General features: G+C 38.2%; 1 protein-coding gene across 1 annotated transcript in view; it reads right to left on the bottom strand.

Moving 5' to 3' along the window:
* The window catches only part of itga8 (integrin, alpha 8), an 81,075-nt gene that overhangs the window by 5,249 nt on the left and 53,482 nt on the right, over positions 1-22,344 (bottom strand). Inside the window, exons 21-27 of the mRNA XM_060861647.1 lie at positions 21,150-21,242; positions 10,554-10,633; positions 6,143-6,223; positions 5,271-5,376; positions 4,284-4,442; positions 1,508-1,621; positions 471-584 (exon numbers count right to left, since the gene is read on the bottom strand). Coding sequence (XP_060717630.1) covers positions 471-584; positions 1,508-1,621; positions 4,284-4,442; positions 5,271-5,376; positions 6,143-6,223; positions 10,554-10,633; positions 21,150-21,242 — 747 coding nt within the window. The remainder of the gene's footprint in view (positions 1-470; positions 585-1,507; positions 1,622-4,283; positions 4,443-5,270; positions 5,377-6,142; positions 6,224-10,553; positions 10,634-21,149; positions 21,243-22,344) is intronic.

Raw genomic sequence — 22,344 nt, 5'->3', positions numbered from 1 at the left:
CTCGCCATCAGTATCTATAGTATAGTATTGATGAAGGAACTGCAATGACTGTGGACACCACTTAAATACTTTAACTTTTTTTGTTAAGAATTGTAGATTTTTTTTTCTGGCAGCCAGATTCAAATATAAATGTTGGAAAATATGAAATGAAGCCCTAAAGGAAATTTGGTTTAAATTCAACACTTTCATGGTATTGTCCTAGAAACTCTCTAGTGAAAGAGATTAGAATTTTTAAGGATTACAACCTCAAATCCTTTTTGTGATGCATTACAATGTCCTAAATCTCTTTGTTTCTTCCCGTTTTCTTTTTTCATTTTTTTGCTTTTCTTTTTTCCCTTTTAGTTTTTTTACATTTCATTGATGGTCATTAGTATTTGGAATGTTTTAGATATTCTCCATTTAAAGTGTCTTTCCATTTCCACATCCTGTGGGAAAAGATGTGTGTGTGTGTGTGTGTGTGTGTGTATTACCTGTAGGAAGGTGTGAGCCCAGAGTCTTGATCGGATTTTGACCACTGCACTCTGTCCTTGATCCAAACGGCCCACAATGCACTCCACCATCAGGCAATGGATATTAGAGCAATTCTACACACACACACACACACACACACACACACACACACACAGAGACAGAGGTATTAGCTGTTGGAGTTGGAAAAAGTTCGAATGAAAAGTTGGAATGAAGAAGGATCATGCTGACCATGACACATGGTCTGTGTGTGCGTTTGTGTGTGTGTGTGTGTGTGTGTGTGTAAGTACATCACACTCATGACTATGGGCTTTGCGATAACTTTTCCAGATCTTTTCCGGACCTGTGACGGATACACATCATCACTTGCTGGTACACAGTCTCTCTTTATCTCTCTCTCTCTCTCTCTCTCTCACACACACACACACACACACACACACATACACACACAATGAGCGATGAATGTTCAGTTTTACAGGTGAAGTGACCCCCAGAGGGTACAGCAGACCCTCATAACCCATGTCAATGTGAGTTTAAGACTCAGCACGTCAAACTGCTGAATGATTTACACTTCTGCACCTTCTATTCTCTGTGGTGCGCTAGGGGGCAGTGGTGCATGTACCAGAGCAGAATATACACAACATAAAAAACAGAAGGATGCTTCAGAGGAACAGAGTGGACAGAAGTTTGTGTCTAAATATCTTTGTCATGTCACACTCCACAGTGGTGCTTAATGGCTCATATGAGCTTAGACACTAATCTGATAAAAGGAATCAGGACGCTGTTTTTCCCTCTGTTGGGATAACCTTACACAGAGTTTTAGTGTTTTAACATGAACACCTTCAGATTTGAGATGATTGGGGCATCCCGGAGAGCAGAATTTCATTTTGTGGCCTATGGGAATGTGATAATTTAGTGTCAGTGAAAAGCGAAAACTTCTGACACAAAGGGCTGTGAGAAATCTTTGATTAAAATCTCAGAAAAAATAGAAGGACAGCATAGGATTTGCTGTTGAAGTAAACAACATGCGAGTGTGTACCAGTGTTTTGCTGGTGTAGCTCTGTGTGGTTGTAACAGATCTCCTACGACGAGTCGGCCCGCTGTTGTTGCGCAGAAAACCCAGCAGCTCTGGTGTGTCTTGCAAAGTTGACGTCTAAGAGAGAGACAGAGAGAAAGAAACAAAGACTTACCGTAAGAGACATCCTATACAAAGGTTTTGGGCCTTTTTGGGGGATAGACCTATATTCCTTTCTTTAATTTATTTATTAAAGCATCTGTTTTAGAGCTGAATAATGGTTATATCAATAACCTGTAGTACTTAAAGCAATTTTCTCATGTGATATTGGGTTGACTGACGAACAGCATTATGTCTAGCACCTGTCTTACTGTTTAATGTAACCTCAATGTGTCTTTTTATGTTTATTTAATCACACACACACACACACACACACACACACACACACACACACACACACACACACACACACACACACACACACATATATATATATACTGTATATGTGTGTGTATATATATAGCTACAATGTAAAGTACAGAGTGTACTGCTTGTATAAAAGTGTAAATTTGCTGTCCCTTCAAAATATCTCAACACACAGCCAGTAATGTCTAAAACGCTGGCCACAAAAGTGAGTACACCCCTAAATGAAAATGTCCAAATTGGGCCCAAAGTGTCAATATTTTGTGTTGCCACCATTATTTTCCAGCACTGCCTTAATCCTCTTAGGCATGAAGTTCACCAGAGTGTCACAGGTTGCCACTGGAGTCCTCTTCCACTCCTCCATGATGACATTGAGGAGTGATTGAGCTGGTGGATATTAGAGACCTTGCGCTCCTTCACCTTCCGTTTAAAGATGCTCAATAGGGTTTAAATCTGGAGATATGCTTGGCCAGTCCATCAGCTTTACCCTCAGCTTCTTTAGCAAGGCAGTGGTCATCTTGGAGGTGTGTTTGGGGTCCTTATCATGTTGGAATACTGCCCTGTGGCCCCGTCACTGAAGAGAGGAGATCATGCTCCGCTTCAGAATGTCACAGTACATGTTGGCATTCATGGTTCCCTAAATGAACTGTAGCTCCCCAGTGCCAGCAGCACTCATGCAGCCCCAGACCATGACACTCCCACCACCATGCTTAACTGTATGCAAGACACACTTGTCTTTGTACTCCTCACCTGGTTGCCGCCACACATGCTTGACACCATCTGAACCAAATAAGTTTATCTTGGTCTCATCATACCACAGGACACGGTTCCAGGAATCCAGGTCCTTAGTATGCTTTACTTCAGCAAACAGTTTTTGCGGGCTTCTATTACCATTATTTAACAAAAACCTCATTATTTAAATAATTTACTGAAATACATCAAACACATGACAATTTCCAGCCGCTGATTTAGTATCTCTAGTATTACAACAGTTTCGCAGATTGTTGTAACAATCCAGTAAAAAGGATCCACAGAACGTTTAAGTGGATGACTTTGAATACAGGCCATAATAATAATAATAATCAGTTGAACATAATGGAGTCAAATTTGACTTCCAGAGTTTCTCTAGAAAAAAAATCATAGAGATTTATTTCCACAAAGAAATTTCCTCTTCTCCCTTTCATTTCTGATTAACATTCCTTTTTAAACCCTTATTAGACTCTATATGTAGAACAACAGATGCACAGGATATGATGAGCTCTTTGATTCTGCTCTTCACCTATTCAAGCACTGAAACTGACAGGAGCCAAAGAGACACCGTTTACAAGTGAGTCGTATCAGCACGACACATTAAGACATGGCCTGGGGAATGTCATCTGGGCAACACTCATTTGTGTGTGTGTGTGTGTGTGTGTGTGTGTGAACACATGTGCACGCTCAGATCAAAGTCCCTAAACAGCTCGTCCTTCTCTGAAGTCGTGAGTAAAGTTGCAGTTGTAAAGTCAAGACATACTGCAGGGACTTTAAAGCCCCCTGGCGCAGCACGAACCCGCAAACCATTACAGAGACCTGAGACGTGTTTAACGCTTTATAACCATTGCGAATGAAACCAGAAACACAGCAGAGAGGTATACACGTATACCATATGCTAACAAACTGATCAGAAAAACAGAGATTTATTGAAACAAAGGAAAATGTGTGCAGATTTTGTTAATACGTGTGTGGCCAAGTTTTTATGGTACATTGGCACATTTATTGCACATTTGTGGCACATTTGTTTGGTGCCAATGGAGAAAACATTTTTTTAAATATAATACTGTGGTTAAAAAAAAGGTTGAGGCCTTAATTAGTTGCAACAATAATTATATTAACCGGTGGTTCTCACAAGGACACAAGGATAGTAAAGTGTGTGTTAATGAAAGGGACAGGCACAAAGCAAGGCAAAAAGTCCATGCTTAATGATAAGATATAAAATGCACATGTTCTGCCAGCTGGAGGTGATTTTAAACTAAAGTGGCAGCTGGACTTCCTTGTTGTCCCAAGAGGTAAGGACACAACTGTCTGGCCTTGACTGAGCCCGGAACCAAACCCTTCCCCTCTCTTTCTTTTGCGAAGGCCACTAATAGCCTCATACTGACACAGTATATAACATCGGCATCTTTGCACTTTGTTCTGACTGTATCAAAGTATATCAAAAGACCATTCAAAAATGCATGTAGTATGAAATCTGGCTTCTGCCGGATCCCCAAGCCACCATTGCTCTGTTATTTATGCATTTGACTTAAATCTTATGGACAATGGATAAACAATGTTATGGATAAACAATATCGGTGATTACACTGCTAATCAGTAATTTTCTAACGTGAGAGTCTTTTACCTCAAGCTCCAAAGGGTTCAGTGAGCCATTGATGTGACAGCGAATCGGACCATCAGTGATGATCTCCATGGCATAGAGCAAATGCTCCTCTTGATAACGACTGGGCCATCCCACCTCCAAAACTGTGCCACTCACAGAACTTGGACCTGTGTTATAGAGCTGAGTGTATGTGTGTTTGTAAATGTGTGTAACAGAAAAAAGAGAAAAATTAACCTCGGACAACCAAAAATCATGATATCATAACAATACATAAGTATATCATCACCCTCATAAATTTCAATGTGATGTCCAATTGGATCCGACAACTACACTGATACTGCATTTAAAAAAAAAAACAATGAGATGTCTAGCACCAGCAGTTAAAGCCAAACGGCACTTGGTTAAGCCAGACTCTGTTTGCACTAACGTGGCAGGCCACACAGTGTCTGGCTAACATTACGACTAATTAAAACAATTATTAGCTAAAGGAATGAATGAACTTGCATGTAGCTCTTTCTCAGGAAATAATCGGTCAACTCTATTTTTCCTTATAAACAAACAAGCAAATGAAATGATCCCAGACATGTTTGTGTTGTTGTTACAGGGTCCTTACTGTATTCCTCAAGACCTACTGTATAACTCAAGACCTTAATTCAAACTAGACTTAATCAAATATTAGATTGTTCTGGTTTTGACACATAAACATCATCAACTGTGTGTTTCTATTATCTCTTTATTGCGGTCTGCTTGATGGCAATAATATTACTTATTTCTGGTTCTTAATTAGACATTAACTAGTGTGTATGTGGGTGTTATATAAGTAATGAGTATTACTGGTCAGAATGGCTTTGATCAGACTGAAGCTTGAGTGTGTTTACTGTTTAGGGTTTCTTAGTTTAACGGAGCAGCACTGATGCTCTTCCTCTATTCTTGGAAGCAAATTATTCCCACATGTGATGTGCTTCCTCCTCGGCTACTGCTGCAACCTGTGTGTTTGTGTGTGTGTACCTCATAAATATGTTGAATCTGAGGCCCAATCTCATCCTCTCTGACTGGGTTCTCTTTAGGCTCCCAGTGAGGAAAAGGAAGAACCACCTGAGCTGGTAGAGAGACACTGATAGAGAAAGAGAGAGAGAGAGAGAGAAAGAGAATGTAAGAGAGTGAGAAAGAACTTGTTAATTGGTATAACATATTGTACAAGATGAATAAATTGTAAAAGTTGTAGAAATATATTTACTGTAGAAATGTTATGCTGTATCTGTATTAAAAAATTTATCGTTGTAGGGATCAGTTAAATTAATTACAAAACAAACAAAAAACTAGACTTCAAAGATTTTCCTTTGATTTTTTTTTTACTTTACAGCATGACATTTGATTATTGAATATTTGGCTGCATTTAAAAGATCATAGCAATATCAATATCCTTTAGGATAAAAATTAGGATAGAAATAATTAGTAATTTGTTTTCCCAGTATTAACTTCAGAATTTTTCTGTTTTGTGCATACTTGACTATAAGTGTGGTTTATTTCAACCCATCGCAGGGCACACACACACACACTCTCATTTACTCACGCAATCACACACTCACACACTACAGACAGTTTTTTCAGAGATGTCAATCAACCTACCATGCATGTTTTTGGACGGGGGATGGGGGGAGGGGAGGGGGGGGGGGACCCGGAGTACCCGGAGCACGAGGCACGAGGAGAACATGCAAACTCCACACACACAAGACGGAGGCGGGAATTGAACCCCCAACCCTGGAGGTGTGAGGCAAATGTGCTAACCACTAAGCCCCCCTTTTATTATTATTATTATTATTATTATTATTATTAATAGCATGTGACAGAACCAGATTAAAGAAATGGTGTGTTCTCACCCTCGGATGTCCACCTGTGCTCGTGCGACAACGTTGAGAGTCAAATTCACAAGGTTACTCTTTGGGTTATCTTTGTTGGTGCTGGAAGACAAACAAATATGCACACGCAGACACACAAAATATTAGTCTTATATATTATAGAGCCATATATTAATTATACACGTCAGTAGTACTATCCACTTGAATGACTGGGCTTGTATAACTACTGATGACAAATCAGAAAGTCTTTAAGCTGTTCGTCTTCTTTGTCTTGGAAATCAATTGCATTGCTGGCTAGCAAAGTTAAATCATATTTTTATGTCATTCACTGGTTGAAGATGCTAGATTGCTAAACAAGCCTATATTATCTATAGGTAATTATTACTATGTCATTAGAGAGTATTACTGTGTTATTGGGGCTGATGGAAATGTTTGAGACATATATAGTCATGTATACGTATGCTGATATATAATATATATAATCCAGGTATCAGACTGGTATTATCAGGTTTAATGAATGCAAATGGTTTTTAGAAGCCAACAAAATCCTAATTACTGTAATTACAACATGATGGGAAAGACAGTGGGTCTTGGAAAGGGAAAAAGTCCATGATAAGTGTATGGTTGTCCTTTGGGGAGTAATAAGAGTTGTGTGTGTGTGTGTGTGTGTGTGTGTGTGTGTGTGTGTGTGTGTGTGTGTTTGACTACAATAGGCTTTTCAAGTAAAGACTATTTGTGAAAAAGTTCTCCATGTCAACTGTCTCCCTGATCATTCCACCAAGAACTGGTTAAACTCAAACTATCTGCCCAGAATGTACAAACACACACACACACACACACATTTACATGTTTACATCAGTGTCATTCTCAAAGTTCAGTAGTGATCTGACTCACACCTGGTGAATAAAACAAACCACTACCACACACACAATCATCGTACACACTCTTCCTGGTGTCATTACACTGCTGTGATGAACCAAGGACTGACACACAACCCTTCATGAGTATCATGGGAAATCAGAGACTGACAATGTGTAAGTGCAACTGGCAAGTAATTGACTCTGACTTTTGACTACTCACAAACACAAACACACACACACACACACACACACACACACACACACACACAGACACACACACACACACACACACACACACACAATGGCTATAAAGTAAAAACAGTTGGTTTTTGTTTTTTTTTCTTTTCAGAAACTGCTGATTTTTTTCAGAAACTGGCTCTACAGTTTACACAGAATGGTAGAATGGCAGTTCTACAGGCGGAGCATTTTAGGTCCAGAAACATATCAGAGGAATGTTGAGGTAGATGAGCTACAACAGCATTAGACCAAATCAGGATCCACTCATCTTAGCTAGTAACAGTGACCTGAGGCTATAAACACATAAAGAGATAAAGACTGCAACAAGACCAGGTGACGTTTATGATAACTGTTGTAATGGACGAGTATTGTCCAGCCATCACTGTTCATTTCTACACATACTGTACATATGACATATAGATTTGTCTTCCTTTTTTCCATCATTTCTTTTCACCCAAAGACTAGAAGTTCCAGCATTCTGGACCTTTAGAACTGTATACACTAGCTTCTCCCTCCTGAAAAATGATTTTCCTCAACCTAATAGGAATTCTCTTACAAACTATATAGTTATTTCGACAGCTGAGTCAACACTTACCTCAGAAATATTAATAAATTACTTAAAAATGGTATCAGGCAACAGTGTAATTACACTTAGCATTGACTGCTAGCCCAATTTTCTCCACAGTGTGAAATGTAAAAAGTGTGTTAAGGTAGATAATACTATTTCACATGGAATCTTCTCAGAAACACAGTGAACAGCTCAGCGTTTGTGTGTAGCTTTAGATCCCAGTGATTAGCAGGTGGAAGTTTTATCAGTTGAACTAACAGAAAGACACAACACTGTTCTTCTCTCCCTCTATCCAGCGTATGTTTCTTCTCAAATGATAATGAAGATGATTTTTTGGACAGTGACATGCTTAAAATAAACCACCTGGCACATGTGTACTTACACACACACACACACACACAGACACACACACACACGCAGACACACACACACACAAACTAGGGTTTGGGGTTGAGGAGATTTGCCTTCCTGCCTTCTCTTAGATTAGCAGTAAGCCAGCTTCTAACAGCCCCTCATAACACACTCCTACTTCAACTTGTGTGTGTGTGTGCATGTGTGTGTGCATGTGTGGGTCTGAGAACTACAAACAACACAGTATCAAATGTTATTATAGCACATTCTCGCAAATGCCCCCCTAAAGAGTGAACAAGGACAAGCAAAAGAACAAATGTTTGGACATCTGTGAATGTGTGTGTGATCTATCTATCTATCTATCTATCTATCTATCTATCTATCTATCTATCTATCTATCTATCTATCTATCTATCTACTGCATATATAAGTATATTATATATTATGTATACAAGTTATATAAATGTTATATATATGTTAATTTATATTATTTAAACAATATGCATATATATTTACATCATGCTTAAATTTCACATATTTCATGCACCAATTATGTAAAAAAGTCACTTGTTTATGTGGCTAAATCTCAAGTGAAGTTCTACAAGCTACATAGTGCAGTATGCAGGATCTAGATATAATGATACTGTAATCTATGTAGTGAGCATTTAAAGGATATAGAAAGTAATTTGGGATTCTTTCTAACTATGTGTTGGAGAGACTTTAAAAGGCACATGAAAATGAGTGAAAGTGTCAGTCCTACTCACCTAAGACTTATAACAACAATAAACATCAGACTACAATGTGAAAGGAAAAAATCTGCCAGGTTTATTATAGAATATCATTAAATCAATTATCATTAATTGTGATAGTCTAACTATATATAAAAATATGTTATTATGTATACACCTGAACCTAACTCTAATCCTTTAACTAAAATGAAGCCATCAGTTCATCTACTTTTTCAAAGAATTCATTATTTCTTTCTTATTTTGTTTACTGTGGACCAGTCAGATGTCCTAATGATCTCCTAGTTGACTTCCAAAAGCTAAAATCCAGAACCATGTACTGAACACATACCAATATTTGTCTACGTACATCATCTGCTCTCTATGACCAGAGGGTTATCAGAAGATAGCTTTAAAAGTTTAATAATGCTGTCATAAAAACTCACATTCAAAGGACTTGATTAGAAGACAGCTTGCCAACACACAAACACACACACACACAAACACAAAGAGCAGACAAGTGCTAATGACTGGCGGAATTGTACTGTACTTAGTGCTGAAAGTCAGAGGACAGACACATGCACGCACACACACACACACCCACACCCACACACACACAAACACAGACACACACTCACAAGGAGCAGACAAGTGCTAATGACTGGTGGAATTGTACTGTACTTAGTGCTGAAAGTTAGAGGACAGACACATGCACGCACACACAAACACACCCACAAACACAGACACAGACACACACACAAGGAGAAGACAAGTGCTAATGACTGGCGGAATTGTACTGTACTTAGTGCTGAAAGTTAGAGGACAGACACATGCACGCGCACACACCCACACACGACAGATTATTAAAGCTGGACACACTCGTTAGAAGAAGTCATAGTGTTGATGGAGCTTTGGAGCAACATGTGTGTGTGTGTTTCCTCCTACAACATTTAGAGAGAGAGAGAGAGAGAGAGAGAGAGAGAGAGAGAGAGAGAGAGAGAGAGAGAGAGAGAGAGAAAGAGAGAAGAGTACAAATAAACAAGAGGTCACTAGATGGAGTTAAAATGAAAAAGTCAAGAGAACAGATGGATGGATAGAGATAGAACAGGAAAATACAGGCCAGAGGAAAGGACAAAACTCAAGAGACAGAGGGAACAAATTGAAAAAGCAGAAGGCTTAGAGAAGGAGTAAAGTGAATGGTATAAATAAAAGAAGGAAGGAAGAAACAGAAGGATAAAGGTTAAGTGGGATCTGTGAAAGGACAGAGGAGAGGAAAGAAAAGGGAAAGTGGGATCTGCAGCAGGAAAGATGGATAGAGGATGGTTAAGATGAAAATAGAAGTTAAAGATAGAAACATTTGTGTGAAAAAGCAAGCAGTTTTTGTTTTGTTGGAACTTTACAGTGAATGTATGTCCCCTAGTAGACTAGATAAAAATAGTTAAGAAAAATGACAAATTCCTAAAGACCTGAGTGTCTACTTTCATATAAGCCAATAATCACACTGTGGAATTAAGTAACATGTCTATCATTGCTCATGATATGAAGCATATGAAGTAAAAGTAAAAATGTCTTTTTTTTACCTCATACTAGATGGACCCAAATTAATTTTGTTCATGAGAACAAATGCACAGAACAATGGATGAAAAGAATAGGGCAGAGAGGAAGGGCAGAGTTAAGGATGTGTATCTCACCTGTGAATCTGCATTGCAAAGCCAATGTGAGCTTCAGCATCTTCTAACCGCTGGACAGAGAACCGCAAACCAATAGACACCTAGAGTTATAGATAGAGAGAGAGAGAGAGAGAGATGAGAACAAATGTGATGAATTAAGTGCTTCTCCACCATTATTATTAACAGTTAATTAATAATCAGTATTGGCTTTGAAAGGTGACTGAATTTTACTGCTACAAGACAGCATGCCAACAAACAGATGACACACACACACACACAAACACACACACACACCGTCTCTTTCTCTACCTTTAACTGTGCCCATATGTTGCAGTTCATTAGTTGGACTATGATAACAGCTAATGAAGACCAGCACTGTGGCTACAGGTTCTACGCTAATTACGAAAGCCCATAAACCTACCCCCGCTACCCCTCTACTCCCCCTTTATTGCCCCCACCCGTTCATGGAAAGCCTGCATACTACAAAGCCAGCTCGTAACAGACGGGTATAAGGAACAAGTGCTGTTAAACTTTAAAGCTGGTGCCTCATTTTGTGGTTACTGCTTGAAAAAGTACAAGAGTCGGCAAACTAGAACGCCACATTTCTACGCAAGTATTTCATCAAAGCGTCACCATTTATGAGGATCGGCTCGTATATTTTTGTGGCTTCCAATTACTCTAATGAGACAATAACTTTCAATCAGAAGGTCTTTACAGAACCCAAAAAAACAGATTAGGACTCATTATAATGGAAAAAATGGGGGGCAAAACTTCAGTTAAGTGCTTGGTGCTGCACAGGTATGGATATGAAGTGGCAAGTCCTTCTGAAGTTTGATGGCTAAAACAAAGAGGCTCAGGAAGAGCTTCTTCCTCAGGGCATCAGACTCCTCAACACGGACATATCTGACATATCCATCTTACGGGATTCCATAAAGACACATTTACTCCACTGCACTTTTCCCGTTACTACATGTAACTCACCTGAACGTTAAATACATTTTTTTCAACCTGTACTATTAACATAACTGCATTTCATGTACCACTGCTACTACATGTAACATAACATATTGCACATCATATTCTATTACTTCTTCTTATTTCTTTATTCATTCATTCATCTTCTACCACTTATCCGAACTACCTCAGGTCACGGGGAGCCTGTGCCTATCTCAGGCGTCATTGGGCATCAAGGCAGGATACACCCTGGACGGAGTGCCAACCCATCACAGGGCACACACACTCATTCACTCACACACTAGGGACAATTTTCCAGAGATGCCAATCAACCTACCATGCATGTCTTTGGACCGGGGGAGGAAACCGGAGTACCCGGAGGAAACCCCAGAGGCACGGGGAGAACATGCAAACTCCACATTTCTCCACTTTCAGTGCACCATGAAGCGTGAATGTGTATGAATATAGGTCCATTGTGTTTGGCATCCCAGGACGTATTCCTGCATTGATCCCAGTATTCCCATGCTGGGCTCCAGATCCACTGGGACTCTCTAATTCTAAAAGTAGTAGAAGCATGGCCTCAGTTCCTTTTTGTGTTCCTGAGGTTAATCTAGGACACCCTTCAGCCCCTTTTACAACTTAGGGACAGGGTTGGGTTTGATCGAGCTGTAGACACTTCCTCAAAAATGAATCCTTAAAGAATCAAAGGAAATCAGCATTGCAGCTCAGCTGTGTGTCATTAACACCCGCCGCTCCATCTGCAATCTCTTTTTCCAATTGTTTTCAGCCAAGAGCATCTGAACTATACGAACATCTACCACCCTAGTGTGAAAGTGGGGAATATTAAAACAATACGTCTGTTTCTCTATCGTTTGCTTATAGACAGACAACAATGGGGACATTATTTGGGTGTGTTTGTCTGTTCATGACCTACACGCAAAGAAGTTCTTAAATTACTGGCAGTCATAAAAATAAAAGTCATTATTTTGGTCAAATATTTGAGACAGCTGAAGCTTCTCTCCTGTATCTAACAACACTGCAATAACAATTTCGTTATAAAAAGCCTTTATTCTATCACTTCAGAATTCAAACTAAAACAGCCCATAGATTTAAGTTAAAGGGAGACACTTTATTAAAATAGATGCATCTCCTGTGATAAACATGTCTAAATGACTAGTGAGTCTACTCATTTTACATTTGTTTTAAACAATGCTAAACATTTTAGCAGATCCTATACTGTACAAAGCCAGACTCCTGACATACTCCACAGACAATATAAACTCCTTCAATATTATGAGACACATTAAACCAAGAGTGACCGATGGTGTAATGGTGAAAGGGTGAGATACAGAGCACGTGTCATCCTCATAGTTGCTGTTCAGAGCATGCACTATGAGCAGAGAGCAGACAGAGCCCATATGTTTCAGAAAGTCAAACAGGGATAAAGCTGAAAAAAGAAAGCACATTTTTGCTTGAGAGTCTTTGCTTATTTTCTAATGTAGTGTTTTATAATGTTTTTTACTCCACTACATTACTATTAGATATAGCTTCAACAGAAGGCCAGATTAGGACATTTAAATAATATTCTAAATTAGGTACTTATTTATCTACTTATTAATGGCTATTTGTCAATAATGGCATTAGAGAACAGAAAATTGCTTTAAATCATTCTTACACTTATCATTCTAGATTTGGTAAAATAATGGAAGACTTCATGCACTCACAGAACAAGATGAAGTTTAATATATCATGACAAGAAAATACATGACTGTTTTGTCAGGGTTCCCACTCTTTTTCAGAGATCATTTTCCAGGACTTTTCCAGGACATTTCAAATTTAGCAAAAAAAAAAAAAGACAAGGATCACAGATTCACAGATTCATGTTCTTCTCTCCAGAAGTCTTAAAAACAGCGTACACTTTATGGCTATTACTTAACTATACTTTTAAAGACAATTTGTCCTGTGAATGAAATTTCAACATTTATAAAATAAAAAGACCGCACATATTAATACCCTTTCCTTTCTCAGGCCAATGCCATCATGCATGCTTTAGTTTGCTGTGCATTCCCCTTGCACATGATATTCAGATTAACAAGGTTAATATATCCTGCTTACCCGTCACCATTTGCTGAAAACATTCGAGCACTTAAACCATTCCTAGCACCTGAAACCGCCAACACAAGACAGCGTCATCCGTCACAGCGAGATTAAACAGCATAACAAAAAAACAGTCAAAACTTAGCGTCCCTGAACAGAGCGCTTCCTGTTACTAACGTTAATTGTTTCGACCAGTTGTAAACTGTTCTTTAAATGATCAAGAACATTTAAAAATAATAATTTTCCAGGACAACAAGATTTTTACCAGGACAATTTAGGTTTTCTCTCATTTTCCATGTGTTTTCCAGGACTGGAACATTGGTCATTAATTTTCCAGGATTTCCAGGTTTTCCAGGACGCGTGGGAACCCTGTTTGTGTTTCACAGTCCTGTTTCATAAAAGGAGTTTTCAACCACTCAAAAATGTTCTCTCTAATTTAGTATTGACACTTATTTAGGTCTGTTAGGTTTCACTATCATATGATAGCTACCAAATGTGGAAAGTGAAAGCTATTACAAGCTTCCTCTGAGTCACAGAATGAAATAAAAGTGCCATCATCTCCTTCCACCACTAAATTTACTCTCTTGGACTTCCTGCCACAGATGGCTGTTGCATCGCCGGTATACAAACTTGCACCTACATAAAGTTGATTCTCTATTGCACCACTCAGGAGCCAATAAATTAACTACAATAATTACAATAATTCACCATAGCACGATGGTTATTCCTTTATGAACATTATCAAATACACACGCAGCTTTGACGGTTGCAACATCTGTATTGCATTTTGTTGCCTTTCAGCAGGCTCTAAAAAGGTTTCATTATGTTTTATATAATAAAGTACTAATATGATATTTAAAAAAAGCTACCATTTTGACATTACAGCCTAAAATTTCTCTTTAAAGACTAGACAATTTTGACTTCAAGATATATACAGTCAAATTTCAATGAAATATATAGTGGAAATTCCATTTGTAAACATTTATGCTGAACTTGAAAAAAATTTACTAGCCATGATTTCATAGTGACATGTCACAGTGTACTTCTGACTAACCATATGTTACCGCTGATTTATGTGAAATTGAAATTTCTTTTATACATTTTTTTAGTAGTAGAATTGTTGGTTTCAGATATCTGGTCAAAAAATCCCAAGTCATAACAGTCAAAATTCCAGTTCATTAAATTTTTACTAGTAGTATCTAATTACTGCATGCATAGATTTTTTCAAATACAGTAAAGTTGACTATACCACATATAGCCCTATTTACATGGGCAGGTATTGGAGTTCCATATAGCTGCTAGATATAGAAATATACAGAGTCATCCAAAAGGTTTTGAAACTTCAAATGAGAGCTCATATTTCATAACAACAATTCTACCCTTCCAGACGCCTCTGTTCATTTTAATATACCATGTCTGACTGGAGGGACCAACTTGACAGAAGTGTACACAAGAAGTGGTGGATTCTTTTTTGTTCTTTTCTTTTTGGTCAGATCACATCCCCCATGTGCTTCCCATGCGGTTGCCTGTGACGTGCTGGAGGGTGATGGGAACATAAATGTGTGTGAGTGGGGCAGGGGATATGTCACAGTGCTTAACTGGTGCCATGTTAATTTGGCCCATGTGAGCTTAACCCTGCAGGCTCCAATGGTGAGCTCTAAATTTCTGAGAACATACACCAATCTGGAACATGTTAACATGTCAAGCTCAACCCATCCACAACACACATCCTTCTCTCTCTCTTAAAACTCTGCATTCATTATTTATTCTACATTTCCTATTAAGCCACCGCTTCAGAAAAACAGTCTCTCTATTCATCCTCTGTCTCTCTTGCTTAGTAAACAACCCCGGTCATTCGGTCTGTCTTTTCTTCTTCTCCTACCACAAGGCAATCCTTTTCTAAATGTCTTCTGTCTCTCATGATCAAACAGCCATCCATGTCAAAACAAGGCCGCCTCATGATTTTCAATCTTCCATCCATGTGAAACCACAGAGAAACAATTCTCCCCTCCACTATTTCACCATAGTATCTCTTCCACATATCATCTACATAGAGTATACGCTATATTCTAAGCCTTTTACTCTGTTCATTCTTTTTCCCTCAATATCTCTTGAGGCTGATGGAACTTTCAGTGTATTTCAGACCGAAAATGACGACCTCTCCCCCCTATTTTCCTCGCTCTCAAACCTAATTGACCTGCTCCCCTCCCTCTCTGTCTCCTATGTGGGCCTTGAAGACAAGTGGCTCCATTTCTTTCAAGGATAACAGGCAGAAACACCAATCAATCATGCAGTCATAAGGATGGGAGACCCATTGCCCACAGTCTCTAAACCGAAAAACATGAAATGTTTCATCAGGACAATGTTAGTATATTTGCACTGGAAAGTGAGTCATAATGCACAATAGTGGTACTTCAGATTAGAGATCCTGAGTATTAAGTGGGCTGAGCAGCAGTAATAAAGTTCTAAACCACACTCTCTGTATCCTGCAGAGGAAAGCATTTACCAGCTTATGTGTCAAATTAGCAGGAAATTACCATTCAATTTGCCTGGCTTTCACCGGCACGACTATCATAACAGAGCGAAGAGGAAGAGAATAAACAGCAGTGAAGAGTCTTTAAAATCGAATCCAGTTTTAGCTTTATCCATAGAAAACATGAGCTTTAAGATCCTTTGGGAAAATTCATCCACTTCCGAGAAATTGTATCTTCTTTCCCTTCTGAAGAATAAGGCGAAGAAAAAGTCAGCAGAAGCAAAACAAGGATAAATCATGAATGAAGTGTTCAAGTCATAAGAGTGCACTGGACCCTGAGGGCTCAGGGGAAATAGGAAACTGATGGGTAAGGGACAGAGGGAGCGAAGGAGGGAATGATGGAGGGGGAACACAGAAGAGACAGAGCAGCTGCACAGATCTTATGGAACACTCTTGGAATGTCACCCAAATGTTCAGTGGGGTCGAAAGTCTTTAATCACCGGATAAGTTATTCAAAGTAAAATATTTGTTTTTTAACCCAGACACACATGTATATAGAAATGAAGCCATCATTTTATTCTTGGAAGCTTGTCTTTATTTAGCTAAGAGTTAGCTGCTGTGACAAATGACCATGACAACACATGCAAGGATAAGAATAAGAATAATAGAGGGACGGAGAGTAGAATGAAAAGAGATGAACCACACAAATGTAAACGGTGTTTAAAGGATGACTCTTAGAACAGCCTCACTTCACTGCTATCCTTCTTAATACTGGAATAATTATGAGGGGGTCTGGGAAAACCTGTCAGATGTTCAGCTATGAACCCAGAAAAAAACAAAATAAAGCTTTTTGTTTATAACTTTACTCTACCTTAAGAAACATAAATATATTTTATTTAGTCTAATTTCTGACCTTGTTTAGGCTTTCTGTCTGCAAAGATCATGTTGTTTATGAAGACATTTAATAACATCTGCATTTAATTAATACAGTAAATGCATTCAGTTTGCCTAAAGATGTCTAAAACCTTCACCTATCTAGGTGTGCTTTACTCACAAAGCATTTTTTTAGATCACACAAAATGGACATAAGTCTAATCAGATCAGATACTGTCTATCAAAACCGCTTAACAATCTATAGAGAAAACGTTTTTAATTATGGCATTTAATTCAATAATGGTTTTTAATTTGAGTAATTAAATCACATAATAAATTCATACAGATAAAAACAATATAATTAGTGATATATTAGGGTATAAAGGTAGGAATTTCAGTGGAATTTAAATAAAATCTTTAAATAATGTTTTTTTTGTGTTTGGTGATAATCAGACTTTTAAACTGCTCTATAAACTTGACATCCATACTAAAAGCAAACATATTTCAGTTGAATATACTTCCCAACAACCTCTGTGTGCTTTTAGATAAATCATTTTAAACATTATACAACATGACCTTTCTATAAAATGTTTTCTTGTTCTCCTTTCTTCAATTTGTCGTTTCAACTTCCCAGAGAACATCATGGCCTACAAACATGACTGCTGCAGACTCTGATTCCCATCACTCACACTCGTTGTCACCTTACACACTTTGTCACAGTACTCTCAGAACACACAGATACAGTACAACGTATCCTCCAATGTATATTTGCCTGATGTACCAAGCCATTCTTTGGTTAATAATTTTGTTTCTGTTTTCTGGTTTTGTGATTATGGCCTTTGCGACATTTGCTAAATTCTATTTTTTAAATGTGTTTTTTGATGTGTTAGGTCCATATGTGTTTGTGTTGTGTCGGGAATGTGAAAATGAACTGCTACCTCCCCTGTCAGCTCTAGCCACTGAAAAGGAATAAGCGGAGAAATCAGGTCAATTAGAAAAGCTGCTCAGTGTGACTATACTGCATACTGTATACCTCCTATACAGCAAGGATGGCTGAACGTCAACGGGCTTGTGCTCTATGCAGGAATAGAAGTTCAACAATGCACATGTTGCCCAAGAACCCAGAGTTGAGGGTGAAATGGCTTCAGTTCATTTTTGGAACAATGCCACAACAGGATCATTCAAATTTAGTTCTCTGTTCAATGCATTTTGAAGTGAGAGACTTCGTCAACTTTGGGGAGTACAGCAAAGGCTTCCATGACATCCATGGCTAAACAAGCTGGTTGTGGTTCTTCTGGTGCTTCTGTCTCCTCTTCAGATTCAGGGTCATATATATATATGGCAGTATACCTGAAGAAGCCATTCTGCCGCAATTCCAGGTGATTGTAAACAAAGTGCGCTGGGTGAATGAATAGTCATGCTCTCATATCCTAGTGGTTAGCCAATCGGAGCCAAGCAGCATAGCTCATTGAATATTAATGAGAACTGGCACAAATCGAGCTGAGTCTTCCTGCAGGCTTTCTATACCACACTAGAATGGCTTGAAACAAGGTAACCAAGGCATTTTTCCACAAAAAATGTTACAGAGTCCATGGTAAACTTCAGACATTACCACAAAATTAATGAAATACGTGTGGCAGTGCATCTTTAAATAAATCCTACATCTGTGACTGTGGGGTTTCCTTCGGATACTCAAGTTTCCTCCCCCATTTCAAAGACATGCTTTGAAGTCTAAGTGGCATCTCTAAATTGTCTGTGGTGTGTGAAGTGTTGTGTTAGAGTGTGTGTGTGATTGTGCTCTGTGATGTGTTGGCACCCCATCCAGGATGTCCCCCACCTCCTACCCTGAATCCCAAGCAGGATCCCTGTGAGCCTGTGTAGCATAAAAAGTTCAGAAAATGTATGGATGGACCTTGTGTGTTTGCTAATTTTACACAAAACATTTCAGCCATGTAACTTTCAACCCTATTCCTCATATGAGAGAAAAACACCACCACGGTCAGCAACAGAACCTTGCAAGAAGAATGCAAGTCATACAGGTCCATTCAAGCAGCAGTGGTGTTAACAACCGCAGGTATGGTCATCACTGCCTTGAATCCACAGCATGCGTTTTCCATGCTGTAGTAACACATGCTGCGCCATTCATTTCAGGAGACGAGAAGATGCTATGTTATGAACACATCTGGATAACAGCTGCATTTCAGAGGCTGCAATGGACCAGAGCCATAACTACCATATGCAATAATTTCTTTGTGTCTCCTCTAAATTCAGTTAAATTACATTACATTTTTATAGCACTCTTAAAAATAGACATTGTAACAAAGTAACACTCTGGATTTAGATCTCGAGTCTAGCATTCAAGTATAAATTGTCCACCCCAGTAAAGACATCCCAGTAGCAGCTCATGACCATAGTGTTTGGTTGGGCAAGACGCCATTAATAATGACGTACCCTCAAACGACAATTTTTAAACTAAGAGTCAACAACATGCAGCAGTGCAGCATGCAGTCTAGCATATTTTAAGAAATTAGCATATTTTAAGGACAATAACTGTCCTGTCCATCCAACTAGGTGGACAACGGTAAGCTTGCTGTGCTGTTATTGAGTTAATTCTACAAAGAGCAAGCAAAATAATAGAACCTCTGTTTATATCTTTTGAACAGGTAAGCAACTACTTTACTGTTCACATAGTAATATGCAGTTATAGGTGCTGCCAGACCCAAACCTAAACTATTTTCAAGTCAAATGTCCACTAGAGTCTTTCCTGTGAGTGATATTTTACTGTGGTGGTGTATTTCATTTGGAGTAACACATACACACAGACATAGTCAAGTATGTGTTTGTCTGGACCTCGGTAGCTTTACATGGTATGTTTTTTGCATGTATATACCAGGTCTAATGGGAATAAACTGCAGATTGTCTCCTTTAACGAAAATGCAAACATCCTAGAAAAGAATTGATTGCAAACTTTCTTAAGAGCTGCTGTATGTACGGTTTTCATAAAGTTGCTCGACAATAAACAAACAATTGTTCATTAATTTGTAATCAGTTCAGTTTGCCAATGATGAAAAACCGAGAAATTGCTCTGTATGATGTAATGATTATACAATTCTGAGGTGTTTTAACCCTTTTACCCAGTATACTGGTGTTACATTGTGCTGGCAGAATGGAAACTTATGGGACATTTTCAATTACTACAAACAATTTTATCCCCTAAAATCGGATTTTATGTCTATATAAAGATGTTTTGATAAAATGTTTTTTTCTTCTGTAGGGTTATAGATTAGATTTTTTTGTGGAGGAAATGCCTTTAAAATTTAGAAGCTTATAAACAAGCACTTAAGGCATCTCAGAGAGCAGAAATGAGTTTAATATCAACATTTACTTTGTGTAAAGAAGACTACAAATCCTTCGTTTGAAAATGACTACAAATTCTTAAAGCACAGAGGGTCTATGTTCAAATCAGTCATTGACCACCACTGTGGAGTTGACTTCACAAAGAAATTCACTGCTGAACAACACAAACAGGCACAAATTACATCACACCAAAAAACAATACAACATGTACTATGTGCAAGTACAAAAAATACCTTAAACACTGTTTTTCTCATTCACTTCGGGAGGAATTCAGCCTTGGCATCAGAACAGTTTCCTAGCTTCCTTTGTCAATGAAGCAAACAATTTATATTTGGAGAGGGAGAAATAAAAAAGCCTATAAATCCTGTTTCTAAGGTTCAAAACCACACTGATACATGTGACTTATAGGAGCTAGTTATTTATTTCTTCTCCTTTCTCTTTTCTGTCTCCTTCCCTATACCTTTTTTATCTCTCAAACAATTGAACCTAGACAACATGGCTACGATGTCGGCTTCGTTTTTGATTTACTAATTCATCATGCTGCACTCCTGCTGGAGCCTACAAACTTAACCCTTAGATCCAACCTAATTTTCCACCACTATATATTCAGTCAGATTACTCTAGTATTTCTCAACCTTTTTCTATTGAACAACTTAACAGTACTGTACCAAAGAAAAATGAATGAAATGTGAATGTAAAATTGAACAAAATTTGTCTGTTCAATCAAGTGTTTAAGAAGGAAAGGAAAGTGAAACTGAGCCACTGAGCCACTGAGCAAGACAAAAAAATTAATCTTTAATAATTAAATCTTTAAGCAGCTTTTCTCAAAAGAGTAGAATAAAGGAAAAAGAGACTTTGCTTACGTTTGCTCCAGCCACCATCGGGTTTCCTAGTTCACACACAACCAACTGGGTGTCATTTTCCATCCTGTGCTCACAATTCAGGATCTGTAGGTCCTGAAACAAAAAAGGAAAAAAAAAATCAGTCAATTATGTCTCATTAAAGCAATTATCCTGGAGTTTCACATCACTCTTTTCTTTGCTAGGGTGAACCAAAAATTAGGAGATACCATGTGACCCTTTCATGATGTGCTTTGGAAACAAAATGGTTTAGGAAACAATTAATGTAAGCTAAAAGTTGCCTTTTTTTGAACATACAACTACCTTCTTTTTTTTCTCACTTAAGTTCTTAAATTTGTGGCATTTACTAACATAAACTCAGCGTAAAGCAAAATTATCTGCTCATGTTAACTGTCTTTACACTTAATTAAATTAGCTGATTGTTCTTTAAAGGTATCAACATGCCCCCTTCACGCAGAGATGTTATGGCATATGATGGCTGATGTTTGTAGTTCATCAATTCCTGCTTTGCCTTAATTTATACACTTTTTTCCTGTAGTCATGTGAATAATAATACAGCCTCCTGCATTACTGGATCACTTGTATGTGACAGCCAATATGAAGCACAATGAGAATGAAAGTGTATAAGCTCACAAAGGTTTTAGCTTTTAGCCTTTGCAAAACCCTTACAGATGTCATCACTGCATTAATATAACTACAGCATTGCTACAATATTTTTCCAATTGATCTGTTGGGTCAGGGTAAAATACTTTGGTGATTACCGTAAACAAAAATGCTAACTCACTTCCCTTTCCGGAGTGGAAAATGTTCCAAAATATTTTCTGAGGTAATTAATCACATACAGAAGATCCAATATACAGAGATTAAATAAATTTAAAAATAAACAAACAAAAAAAACACCAGAGTATTCCTATAACATAATTCTTAGCACATATTCTCTTGTAGCTCAGTATGACTAAACACAAAACCAGGCACAATCTAAATCCGTTTTTCTATTTAAAGCCACAGATAAGCGACCCTGTTTCTTCCGGTGAAGAACCGTGGGAGGAAGAAAAGAAACATGTCGAGAGACCAGGAGTGTGATGAATTCATTAATGGCAATACCATCATACATCTCCGAGGCCTCTCGTCCTGTCATCTCTTCCCCACTCTCTCAATCATCTCTCTCTCTTCCTCTGCACCTTTCTCTCTCCATACA

Source organism: Tachysurus vachellii, chromosome 25 (assembly GCF_030014155.1).
Source record: "Tachysurus vachellii isolate PV-2020 chromosome 25, HZAU_Pvac_v1, whole genome shotgun sequence".
Lineage (NCBI taxonomy): Eukaryota > Metazoa > Chordata > Actinopteri > Siluriformes > Bagridae > Tachysurus > Tachysurus vachellii.
This window is presented reverse-complemented; position numbering and strand designations above follow the sequence as displayed.